This window comes from Pelodiscus sinensis, chromosome 15 (genome assembly GCF_052426305.1).
Source record: "Pelodiscus sinensis isolate ZL-2025 chromosome 15, ASM5242630v1, whole genome shotgun sequence".
Classification (NCBI taxonomy): domain Eukaryota; kingdom Metazoa; phylum Chordata; order Testudines; family Trionychidae; genus Pelodiscus; species Pelodiscus sinensis.
The window spans coordinates 20,055,446-20,069,162 of NC_143066.1; the positions used below are offsets into that span (position 1 = coordinate 20,055,446).

A 13,717-nucleotide genomic window follows, 5' to 3' on the forward strand; every position below is an offset into this window, starting at 1 on the left:
ATCAGTATAACGTTTCCTGGAGGTCAGAGTCCTTCCCAAACCAACTCTCTGTAGACTGATGATACTTATTTCTATCTATCGGAAAGGGATAATATGACAGTTACACCAAAATAACTATAAAATTGGCCTGTCTGATCCTGCCACTTGCTAAGCACCTCCTACAAAGTACTGTGTATCCTCTACTCTATCTGACATCAGTGGAAATCGGGATTCCTAGCATTTCACAAGAAGCATTCTGTGGTTCATAGCAGCAGACCCTTAGCCTCAAATGCACATCCTTTAGATTCTCTGATGGGCCCTGTTTTCTGTGCTGTCCTTTTAACCATCCCCTTCAAATCAAAGAAGTGCCAGGGAGAATCATAGGAATTAGAGCTGGAAAATCTTTATTAATTCATTTTCCATGTCTTTTCCAAGGCAGGATTGTTCACAATAGTGAATTCTTGTAGTTGGTAAGTTTTGCGGCATTTATATTACTATATTTTAAAAGTCTGTAGTGATGTAAAATAAGACACAGCAGCTCTGACTGTACATTGGGTTACTGTAGGGTAGGCTTTCTTATGAGTTGTAATATATTCTGACTTGCTGAAACACATGTCAAATCATATTAGAGATTTATAGGAATCCTTTTATATTTAAATAATTGAAACTAGCCAGCCAAACACAAAAGGACTCCGTCTATCTAGCATCCAGCTAGTATGTTCCCTGCTACCCACCTTAATTATGCCATGGCCTGGCACCTCTGTGATTAAGTTGCATTCTTTGAATGTCCAACTCTGTTAGTTTGACTTGCCTCATTCATTTCTCTCTTCCTTCACACACGTAGATCAACTTGACATCATCTCAATGGCTGAAACAACAATGATGCCTGAGGAAATCGAACTGGAGATGGCGAAGATCCAGAGGCTTCGGGAAGTCTTAGTCAGAAGAGAATCAGAGCTCAGGTTTATGTAAGTACCAGCTCTTCTGGGAACATACTAAGCAAAATTGATCAAAATGGGAGTTTAGGGGTTATTTATCCATTTGACATTTTGAGAAAAAGATTGTCCATTGCTGAATGCTTGCACACTACCACTGGGAAATGGTTTCTGTAGCTGCAAAGGAAGTGAAATTTGTATCCAATATGTACTGCAGAATTTACAAAGAGGATCTACTCTATTGCTTACAAAGGGAAACATTGGAGCAATGCTTCTGGCAGAGCATGTTTTCACACCAGAGCTCACATTTTATTTGGGAGTGAGTATGATGTGAAGGAACAAATACATTCTATTGAAGTTTCACTGAAGATGGTGCGATCTGCACATGAATCCCTGAGGGCAGAATTATCACTTCTCATATAGGGCCAGCTCCTATGCTCATGTAAATTAGTGACTGCATTGATTTATATCACCCGAGAATCTGGCCCTTTTCTTGCCCTACTTATGCACCCATTTTAAAGGACAAATATAGAGCACGATCCTTTAATCCTTACTCATGCAAATAATCCCATTGGCTTCAATTCTCCTTCACTCTTTTCTTTGACTCACTTGTGTGAGTAAAACTGGGTTGGCCTCCTAATCTTTACAACAAATCATGTCAAAAATTTTTTATCCAGGTTTGGAAATTGTACTGTGTTAGTGAATTTCAGTCCTGAGCAAATGCAGAACCATTGTTTACATGTTTTTGGAAATAATAGTTTGCTGGCAGACTCTTTATAGTACTGACTGGAGTGATATTGCAGTAGTAAACAAGCACAGGATTGGTTTTGTCACACCTGCTTCTAGGTAATCAAGTAGCAAATACTTAACTATTGGTTTCCATATATAGAGTTGGGTCAGGCAAAAGTCTTGCCAGGAACACCTGCGTTTCCTTTAACATTTCCTATATCAAACAGTGCGAAGGGATTGAAATGAATTATTCTAGTGAAAGAGTATAACAGTAACTGTCTGTCTGTCTGTCATACTTACCTACATTCTTTCCCTAACTTGGTCTGTTTTCCCTCATCTCCAGCTTGCCTTTTTCATTTCCCCAGTGCTCATATTCATAACTGTTCTCAATATGTTGTACTTAAAGTACTGCATTGGATCTTTTCAGGGGGATAAGTCAAAATGCCACATTTATTGGTAATAAATATATAAATCACTACTTTATCATATGCATATAATATATTACACTCATGCTCTCTCTCTCTCTCACACGCACATGTGCGTGCGCGCACACACACACACACGCACACTCCATCTTGTTACCAGCTAGTAGTTGTTCCCCCTAACTGGCCAGGTGGGTTAGATTGGGGAGGGATGGAGCCAAGCTTCTACCAACCTGGATCAGTGTTCTGATGTTGTTGACAAGACTGAGATTTATAGTAGCTCCCCTCTCGTGCAAATCTATACAAAAAACAACAACAAATGGTCTGGTAGCACTTTATAGACTAACAAAACATGTAGATGGTATCACTAGTTAGTCATCATATGCACAAGCAAAATTTGTGTCATCTTATACATATGCAATTAGTCATCTGTGGCACTTTCTTCTGGGTGCTGTCTTAATGCTACCACATTCATCTTCAAAGAGGGTACTTCCAAAAGAAGACACTTCTCCCAAGGTCGTCAATATGTCTGATCTTCTTTCAATGAGCACTTGAAAGGTCTTATTGTCCTTGGATCTGGCTTCCATCTGCTCTCCAACTGTTGTAGCTGCTCCAAGGTGCTTGCCTTCTTCATGCCTTATCCAGTCACACCTCATTCATTCAATAGGACAATCAATTAAATAAAAGGGGAGAGATCTATTCCGGTGCAAAGACATGACTAATTGCTTCTCGGCCTTTTGGCTAAAATCAAATGTTATATCAAAACTTAATACAAAGTTGCGATATAAAAAGACTTACTATAAAGTTTCTATGTATAATGACAATACAACGTTATATATGGAAAGAATTAATACAAGATTATATGAAAGGCTTAATACAAAGTCATATGAAGATGATACAAAGTTATATGAAGATGTTTAATACAGAGAGTTAGCTACAAACACTCCTTTTCTGGTGTGAGATGGTGGGATCAGCAGATTAACATGGACGATTTGACATTCAGACTGGTGGAAAGGTAACTGCCAAAACTGGCACCATCTATAGCACTTTCCCAGTGTTATCCATTATCAGAATAAACTGCTTAATACCCAGGAGCACTCAGCAGCTGTTTACCTGCTCAAGTAGGACAACTTTTCGGAGCACATACCACCTGTGCTGCCCCATATTTGTCTTTGAGATGCAATTCAAAATACGGATGATGGATGGTGTCCTGGTGCAAGTCATGTCCTGGTGCAAGTCGTGTCCTGGTGCAAGCTGTATCCCTGTGTGCACAGCTGCTGCCCCCTTTGCCCTCCCAAAATCTGCCCTTATCTCCTCTTCCCCCACTGAGATTCCCGGTCTCGGTTGTGCAACTGCTCCAGCCAGGGATGGCCTGTGGTCCAGCAGTTTGAAACCCCTGGAATAGAGTGAGGCAGCAGAAGTGTAGGTGCTAGTGAACTTAAATAGCAAAAACTTCAGCACTGAGTGTTTTTAGGCAGCAGCTGAGAGAGTTTTGTGGGTCACAGTGGAGCCTAAAATTGTGATTTATATGCCTAAACACCCTTGATGTTCAGTGCCAAGTTGTGCCAGTACCCTGGAGGGCACGGGAGTTCAAGGTGATGTCCAGAGTGGCTAAACGGGGCATTGTGGGATACATGCTGGAGTCCAACAAACTCGACAGAGAACCTACTTAGTACACACTGCTTGATTGTCAACAATGCCGAGACAAAAGTCCCTCATGGGGTTACAAGTTTTTTGTCTCTGAAAATGGTTGTATGTCACAATATTTGTTGCATTGTAATGTGAACGTTCAGAGGCTTTTGTCGCCAAAAGGCAAGTTTTGGCAACAAAATGTGCCAGTGTAGAAAAGGTCTTAATCCAGTTTAGCTGAGTCGTTTTGCAAATCCCAACCCTACTTTTACAACAGTGGTCTAAAACACTCATTCATCAGTTGTTTGTTTTATTTTCATTTAACTGCAGATCAGTATCCCCAGTTCTCTGAGGAGAACCCAGAGGGTTAGAACAACTTTATAAATTCTATTTTAGTGCCATTTAAAAGACCATAAACCACAAATAGTAATAGAAAAAAAAGTCATGAAATGTACTGCTAGGTATCTGTTAAGCAACAAACAAACTGAGAACATCATTGCAGGTAACATTTTTATTTTTATTACAGAGACTCTATACGTTTAAACACTTTAAGTGAATTTTTCTTCCTTTAATTCCAACTCTATTGCAGGCCTCTATTTTCTGAAAAAAATTACTTTTTCCAAATAAATCCATTTTACCACTATTGCATCACTGGGTTAGAAAGGAATATCCATTTTATAACAGTTTAATTAGATAATTAAATATCAGTGGGATTTCATTTTACACAGGTAGCTAAGCGTAATTAAACACATTTTGTTTTTAAAAAGCTGTTGAGGGTACTCTTACAATTTAAATCTGAACTTTCAGAGCCATTGACTCCTGAGAGAATCAGCAGCAAACACATTTAATCATAGAACGTTAACTTAGCTCTTGGCAAGCTTATGGTCACTGGACAGGAAGCAAATTAAAAGAGGCTTTTCCATTTCAATATATGAAGCCTCAAAAATAAAACCCATCACCAGAAACCTGCTGCTCAGTCCCATCTCACTGCACCAAAGGTTGCAAAAAATGGAGAGTTCCCAGGGGAATGATGGGGCTGGAGTATTTGTCTGCATTGTTTTTCTGTTGAAGATGATCAGATGTTGTTCCAGGAATTTCCCCATTGTCTGATGGTCTCTGCACACAAGCAGGGCAACAAATCTCAAGTGAAATTTATCTCTGCCTGTTGGGGAGGTCTGGCTGAGAGAGGCTTTTCAGAGGCTACTGGGCCACATCTCCCATCAGATGTCAGGGTTTAATTAATAGTTGTTCTACACATAGGATTATAATTCCATATTTGAGGTTATTCAGCATAGGGAAAGCCTTGTGACTTCTTACACAACTGTAGGAGGCGAAGCCTGAGGCTCCTTGGTGTGTTCTGCATTGTGTATGATGTGTGTGCACCTCAGACCAGACCCACTCAAACCACCAGGAACAGCCTTTATTCTGTAAAAACCATAGAACAGGATCACAGTTCAGCAGCCCCCCCCCCCCCCCCCCCTTAGCATGCAGCCTCTGTGCTGCTTCTAGCACAGTCCCTGCTGAGACCCTGCTGGGGGCAGAGAGCACATCCTGGCAGGAACCAGGAAGTTATTCCAACATGCCATGGTTTGTAGTCCACAACTTGTAGTTCCCAGGGCTGCTGCTGAAGCACACTGGACCTTGCGCTACACATAGAACACTGAGGACATCACATATGCTCCATGTCTGAGCTATAGTACATGCCAGTCAGCTTTACCACCAGCCTGATCCAACTCCCACCAGGAGCTCTGCTTCCATCTCCATTCCCATTCCCTCCCTGAAGCACATAAACCACCACATTCTTCCTCGGCCAATCCTTCAAGCATCAAACCATGACGGTGGTTTTAGGGAGCTGAGAGTTACAGGCTTCTTGCTTGCCATTCAGTACCCCCAGTGCTGCCTCCCAGCTGTTCCTAGCTGCCATCTCTTCTCCGTCCTGCCCTGCTCTTCCAGTATGATCACTGCCCCTGGTGTGCCCTCGCCTGTGGATCTAATGGAAGGATTTTAGCCTACATCAGTTATTATACCCAAACTTATCTTTGGATGATGTACTTTAGGAGCTTCTACCTCACTGTTTTTTCTATTCAGATTGGAGTGTGAATAAAAATAGAGGACCAGATTTGAAGTCAGTGTAAATGAGAGTAGCTCCAGCTCCCCTGAAGTCAATGGAAGGGTACAGATTTACAGCAGATGAGACATTGATCTAGAGATTTCTAATAGAAATGATGTTACTTTCCTTGGGAGGTTGCACTCTAACAAGCTTAGCAAAGGGCTAGTGGAGCAATAAGAATATGGAGGCTTGACGTGGCTTAGCAATAATATACATGCACTGCCTTATATTTTCACAACATTTACCGCAGCACATATATTTAGCCAATGAAATATGTGCTGCCATGAACACAGAACATGGGGTGCAGAGGAATTCTCCGGGCTAGCATGGTTTCTAGTGCAAAAGTAACTAGTGAGGTCTGGCTGCTCAGTAGTTGGTTAGCATTTCCCAACACTCTGTGTATAAACCAAGAAATTATCCACTGGTTTGTGATTTCAAGGACAACATAATGTTCCTTCAGGCAGTTCCTTGTTTATGATCTTTGTATCATGCATCTCCTACTTTGCATTTTCTTTCCTCTCCACATAGCATGAGATACAACTGAAGAAAACTGTCTTGCCTTGAGTGTGGTTTAGAGAGAAATCTGCTTGCTTTGAAAGTTAAGGTGTATGAATCCAACTCTAGTTATTAGTTATTACAGTTGGTGCTGCACTGCATCATGCTGAAGATAATTAACTGCTTCTAGATCCTTCCCCTCTCCCCCCTCTGAACAAAATGACATGACTGACTAGCAAAGCTTGTAGGGAAACCATCACCAATTAAATGTGTTGCTTCTGTGTCCGTAGGCAAATGCCAGCATGTTACATTACAGCACTCAGATAGGTAACACTCCAGTATTTAAATAGAACCTTTACTGAACAGGTCACCACCACTACAAGCTTTATAAAAGTCATCCCCATGGGCGGCGGCGGGGGCCGAGGGGGTCACGAGGAGGACAGTACAGGCGGCAGATGAGATAAAAGCCATGCACTTCATCATAATTTTTAAGGCTAATTTTAAAGCACTTGAAGATGGGCTGGGACTAAAGAGACAGATTATAAGACTGGGCTCAGGAATAAAGGAATGTACTCAAAGTGCAGTGCGGAATATAGTTTAACTTCCCTGAAGGAGTACGTACAAGTGCTCTATATTAGGCATATATTCAAGTTGCAAAGTTCAGCTGAAGTCAGGCCTTGGTTTTTATTCAGATCCCTTTCTAATACATATTATGCAGACAGCTTCTGTGTATCATGTTAGGATTATTTCTGAAGAATAAGTAGTTTCATATAAAGACCAACTTTTTTCAGTTCTTTTACATTTTTGACATTTTGAAAGTTTTTGAAAGGAAAAAAATAGGAACAATTTCAATGAAACTAGTAATTTCCTGGCCAATTGCTGATTTTTATTTGAATTTTTTAAAAAGGGGGATTGAAGAGGATGTCTCTGAGAACATTTGCTCTGTTCATCTACCACCTGAGGCTTCGTCTATACTGCAGCACTATTTTGGGATACCAGAGGTATCTCGAAATAGCTATTCCGCATCTTTTGAGCACGCCTGTTATTTCAAAATACAGGCAGTCCCCGGGTTACATACAAGATAGGGACTGTAGGTTTGTTCTTAAGTTGAATTTGTATGTAAGTCGGAACTGGTACATATTGTAGGGGAAACTCTAGCCAAACATTTCTCCAGAGCTCAGTTTTATTCTCCCACACCTCACTTCCCTCAGTCCTTTATTCTCAAGCTGAGGTGTCTGCTGAGAAAAGCCTCTCTGAGTCTCCCTGGTTTGCTGGGGGAGGGGGGCGCTAGCTTCGCATCTCCCTGGTCTGCTGGGGGGAAGCAGCTAGTGCGGGGTTGCCTCACCCCGTTTGTAAGTAGGGATCGATGTAAGTCGGATCCATGTAACCCGGGGACTGCCTGTATAACAGGCTCGCTATCCCGATGCCCCTGTAAACCTCATTCCATGAGGAGTAAGGGACATTTCGGAATATCGGTTTATTTCAACAGTGATTTATTTCACTGTGTAGAGAGTGCCAAATTTCAAAATAAGCTATTTCGAAATTGACTCAAAATAAGCTATGCAATTTGCATAGCTCAAATTGCATAACTTATTTCCAGCTATGGGTGCAGTGTAGATGCACCCTGAGTGACTCAGTTTAGCACATACTGTGGCATGGTGACTAACATTTGAAGACTGCCATAATTTGGTGTATAGACTCAAGATATCCAGTGCTGCTGGATCTCATTCGGAAACTAGCAAAGGGAGTTACATAACTGGTAGCTGCCATCAAAGCTGTGAGACCCAGCAAGATGATTACTTTCAGAATGGCTAGTCTCAAATTTGAAAAAACACTTACTCTATCTTTAGTAACCTGTTCTCTGAAAGAAAAGCTTTCCCTGCTTCTGAGTCCGATTACAGAACCTATTAAATGAATTCTCCAAGGTGACCAGAGACTCAATTTTTTGACATAGAGATGCAGACCCACATCTGCAAAGATGGAGATTGTAAATATACTGTGAAGTGACACATCCTCGTGTGAAGTAGCTTTTAGCAGCCAATCATCCAAATAAGGATAAACAAAACTATTCTATTTTCTCAGATGTGTTGCTACTACAGAAAGTCAGTTTGAAAAGACTATGGCTACGTCTACACTGGCCCCTTCTTCGGAAGGGGCATACTAATTTTGAATTTGGGAATAGGGAAATCTGCGGGGGATTTAAATATCCCCCGCGGGATTTAAATAAACATGGCCGCCGTTTTTTTTCCAGCTTGGGGAAAAGCCAGAAAAAAGCGTCTAGACTGGCGCGATCCTCCGGAATAAAGCCCTTTTCCGGAGGATCTCTTATTCCTACTTTGAAGTTCAAAGTTCAAAATTAGCATGCCCCTTCCGAAGAAGGGGCCAGTGTAGACGTAGCCTTTGTGTGTAGTTGAGAGGCCAAATAAGCGCAGCTAGTACTAGAAATGGTTCCTACTACCACGGAATGCAGGTATTTTTAATACTGTGTCAGATAGAGATATGAAAATAATATCCTTTCAATCAAGAGTGGTGAACCAATCCACAGCTGAAAGCAAGGAAATTAGGAAGACCAAGGTTAACATAGCAAACCAGAACATCCCAAATCTAAAATTGGACAGAGATTCCCTATTGTTTTTCTGTATCTGTGAAGAAAGAGGAATATATGTATTATTTTTATAAATATCATATGCATCTCAGTTTACCTGCTTGATATTATCCTGCTTGACCACATATCTAATTTGCATTTGGAGTTACACAAGTGAAGGCATAAGTGCAGGGATTTGTAGATGCAACATATATGTAGGTGCATGAGCTGGTATGTAGCACCCATTTTTTTCAGTGATACTCACTGAGTTCACTTTGGAAAATTTGGCTTCCAAAAGATGCAGTAAGGGGAAAACGACAGTTAAAATGATAAAGCAAGAAAAACACCATTCCTTCTCTTTTGATCTGTAGAAGCCTTCTTTTAAAAGAGATGAAAGTCTCCCAAAGGGAAGTCAGCATCACAGTTTGAGAAACACAGATGTTAACCAGTGGATTTCTGTTGCTTTATGTTCCATTACATACACTAAACACAAGATAAATCTCTCTCCCTAAGCTAGTGCTGGCCTGGTATTTCCCTAGAATGGACTAGCTTAGTCAGTCAGATTTCCTGACAGCTCAGGATTCAGGTTCTAGCCCAGCTTTTGAATTAGTTCTTGTTCCTACTGTCAAATATTCATCCCCTGCTGGCCTCTTGAAATTATAGAGAAAAGGCTTGAGTTCAAAGGATTTTTTTAAAACTCTACATAGCCCTTGCTCAAAACTGCACATTATTAATGATTATTTATAGTGTGCCATCAATATACATAGAGCTTTACACAATATACAGTCTAATGAAGACAAGCCAAACATACAAGCCACATGCTGCAGTACCAGAAGGATTCATCTTTCCATTTATTGTTAGTCCCAGGAGAAGCATGTCAACACCCATAGCTACAGTATTATAAAGCATGTTGGAATTGCAGCAAAGCATCTAAAATGGCCCATCACAAGATTTAGATTGGGTTTAATTTTGATAAATAGCCAAAAATATGGATGCTCTTCCAAGCTTATATAAATTCCCTGAGCCCCCACTTCCCACAGCTTTCCCACCTCCCACCTTGGTTCCCATTAATTCCCAAAAGATTTCATGTCTTTTTTTTTCATTCCATCCAATATCCACAAAAGAGACTTAGCTTTTCCCTTTCTGCTGGAAAGCTGCTATCTACTTCTAGTGACGAGTCTCCTCTTCCATTCAGGCAGCCCATTACTCCCACCATATCAGTATAATCCAGAGATCAGCTGGTTGGCCCACTCCGAAGTCCTGACATAGTAGGATCAGATATTTAAATACTGAGTCCCAGCAAGCGTTAGGAGAACTGTTACTATTGCAGGAATGTGGGGAAGGAGTGTTCTATTAATGTGTACAGATTCCTGGAGAAAGGGACAATTCCTTGAACAGTCAAAATGAACAAGACCCATTTCTCATGTAAGCTAAAGAAGTGGTTCTCAAACTTTGGTCTGCAAACTATGTAAGATTTTCAAAGGAGTCTGTACTTCCATTCACACTTTTTAGGAGCCTACAAACAAAAATGGTTGAAAACCACTGCATTAATGCCTCCATGCTCCATTCTGGCAGTGTAAAGAAGCTTTAGATTGGACTCTTTAAGGCATGGTGCTGACAAGAGCTGTGAAAAAGGCCTTAGTGTAAATGAGAATCAAGCTGCCTTACTAAGCAGTGTCAAGGAGATCTCAGGGACTAGCACTGGCCCATGGATTGGCTATTGAGCACTATTGTTCTAAAACATGCAAGAAGCCTTCCAGACAGTAACAATCTTGTCATGTCTTCCTTCATCTCTTTTACACTGTCCCATGATATTTACTTCTCTAGAATTTTAAATCTTTTTTTCGATTTTTTTTGTTGCAATTCCAGTGTGGATGTAATTGAAGTTTTTTCAGAAAAACAGCTATTTTTCCAAAAAAAACCCTGTAGTGTAGACATACCCTGTGTGTCCCAATCTCTCGTCTCCATTTCTACACATCCAGCTCCCTTCACCCTTTTCTTTCTCCCCTCCTCCCCAACTTTGGACAAAAGTGCTGGACGTAGGCTCATATTCGCCCTTGTCAGTGTTTGTCTTTGTTCAAATATGGATGAATAGAGGTTCCTGAAAAGCATACATTTAAATTACAGTGTTTCTTATACTGAGAAAGATGGTGCATTCTGGAATGTTATTATTTGTTTCTCAGCAAATAAGTAACTTTAAAAAAATGTGCACTAACACTTGCAGACACTATGTTTATTTTGCAGGGTGTTTGTATCCTAAAAAAAAGAACAACATAGAAGGCAGAAATCTCATTACAGTATTTGTAGTGAGCAGATGGGAAAAATAATTAAGAAGTCTGTGCCCAGAATTTGTGATATGATTATTAGGAACTTATGAAATAGGAAATGGAGCATTGTCTAGTGGCTAGATCACAAGACTGGGAGTCAGACACTGGATTCTATTCCTGATCTTCCCCTGACTTCTTTCCTTTCCATGGGACAATACTTACGCCAAAATTAAATTTACCTTTAACATTGAGAGCTTCTGTTTTTGGGAACCCAACTGCAAACACCTTTGGTTTCATCTTCAAAAGTATGGCAGACTTGTGGGTCCAGCTAAAGTCTACAGGAATACTCACTGATACAAATATGTACAGGACTAAGAGCTTATAACATATGGTGTAGATACAATATTTATGACAAAAGAGTCATCCTCTTGCATAACTGATCTCCATATATGGAAAGATTCTCTCCAATAGCTTTAATATCCTTGTGTAATGATATGTCAAGTATAGTCACTGCTTCTGCTCATGAACACATAACAGATTATTTTTAAAAAAATTAAGGAAAGAATTAAAGGAAATAAAGAAATAACTCTAGTCAACTTCAAGAGGGTAATTGAGCCTTAATAAATAGAAAAATCATAAAATGGAGTCATTATCCTGTTTTTAATTACTAAATGGAATCTATATTAAGAACCATGACTTTGAAAAAAGATCATCTACAGCTGCTGGTACAAAATGATTGTTTAAATATATGGAGGGATCAAAATAATTGGAGTCAAGTGCAATCACTGCTGGCCACAAAATGAAGAGGGAGGAGGAACGATTATAATCAGTGCACATCAGTGTTTGTATTGACAGGTCAATGCAAAATAGCACAGCTTCTTTTATCAGATGTGTTTAATTGGATTTTGCCATTGGGTATAGCACTGACATAAGTTAGTGGTTGTCACTTGATGGATGATGCACTAATAGCTGGTTCCCTACAGAGGAAAAAAAGTGTTTTCATCAATTTATAGATGTTCAGTGTGTGATTTTTTCCTCATTAAAAGGGAAACTATTATTTCATAACTAGAGAAATGTTCAGTTGATAATGGGGACTCTGCATGCCTTCAATGGATGGATGATGCAGCATGAATACTTTAAAACCAAATGCATTATAGGTGAGCAATCACTGAAAGAGCAGTCAACAACTCCAGTCCCTTCACAAAAAGATATTTTGTTATTCCATTCATCATTTTGTAAATGGGTCTGTCAGTTTCTGATGTTATCCCAAATAACAGAGAATGTATCTGTTAATGGATGATAAATCCCATAACTGGTTTCTGAAGAAACCATCAACAGATAATTAAATGATCAAAGAGCTATACTTATAGTTGTGAAGGCTGATTAACTTTTCATTGAAATGATATACGTTCTACCAGGAAAGAAAAGCCTGGCTCCTGAGATATTACTTTCTGTGAAGAGACAAAACTATTCATTATCTGACAAAACTGGTGATCTGCCAAATTACTAATAAGAATTAAGAGTTCAGCCAAAGTCCATTGAAATCATAGAATCATAGGACTGGAAGGAATCTCAAAAGGCTAAGTGTATTCCCCTACATTCATGTCAGGACCAAATGCTTTGCCACTGACCATCAGTGTGCTTAGTATCAGACTCATACTCAATACAACACGCTGGTGAATTTCCTAAAGCAGAAAAGACCCTACCTTGGCATGTAATCCCTGTGTGAGATCTGTAGCTGCTGCATGTGGATTATAGGAACTGCCATAAAGGTTCAGCCCAGTTGCCCCTCTAATCAAGTATCCTAATTGTGGCCAGCGTAGGTTGCTTTAGTGCATGGGTTCCCAAACTGGGGGGCAAGCCACCATGGGGAGGGCGTGAAGAAATTCCAGGGGGGTTGCGAGGTGACCCAGACCCATCACGTTTTGCTGCCCTGCTCAGTTCCTTTTTTTCTCAACAAGTTTTGCTGCTTTTTTTTTTGGCAGGGGGGGCGTGAGGGTTTTTTTCAAAAATCAAGAAGGGGGGCATGATGCCAAAAAGTTTGGGAACCACTACTTTAGAGGAAGGAGGAATAAATGCTGTGGTTGGCAGTTACAGAATAACTTGCCAATAAGGAATGTTTCTTCATGGTTCCCAGTAATTAGAGCTAAGTTTAAACATGAGAGTTTATATCCGTTCCCAACTCTTTGTTATATAGGCAGTCCCCGGGTTACATGGATCCAACTTACATCGTATCCCTACTTACAAACGGGGTGAGGCAGCCCCGCACTAGCTGCTTCCCCCCAGCTGACCAGGGAGATGCAAAGCTAGCACCCCCCCCACAACAGACCAGGGAGACACGGAGCGGCTTTTCTCAGCAGACACCTCAGCTTGGGTATGTCTACACTACCCTCCTAATTCGAACTAGGAGGGTAATGTAGGCATACCGCACTTGCAAATGAAGCTCAGGATTTGAATTTCCCGGGCTTCATTTGCATGAAGCCGGCCGGCGCCATTTTTAAATGCCGGCAGTTCGAACCCCGTGCCGCGCGGCTACATGTGGCACGGAGTAGCTAGTTCGGATTAGG

General features: G+C 40.7%; 1 protein-coding gene across 1 annotated transcript in view; it reads left to right on the top strand.

Annotated features, from left to right (window-relative positions):
• Positions 1 to 13,717, top strand: part of BMERB1 (bMERB domain containing 1) — a 93,073-nt gene that overhangs the window by 37,543 nt on the left and 41,813 nt on the right. Inside the window, exon 2 of the mRNA XM_006136286.5 lies at positions 824 to 947. Coding sequence (XP_006136348.1) covers positions 824 to 947 — 124 coding nt within the window. The remainder of the gene's footprint in view (positions 1 to 823; positions 948 to 13,717) is intronic.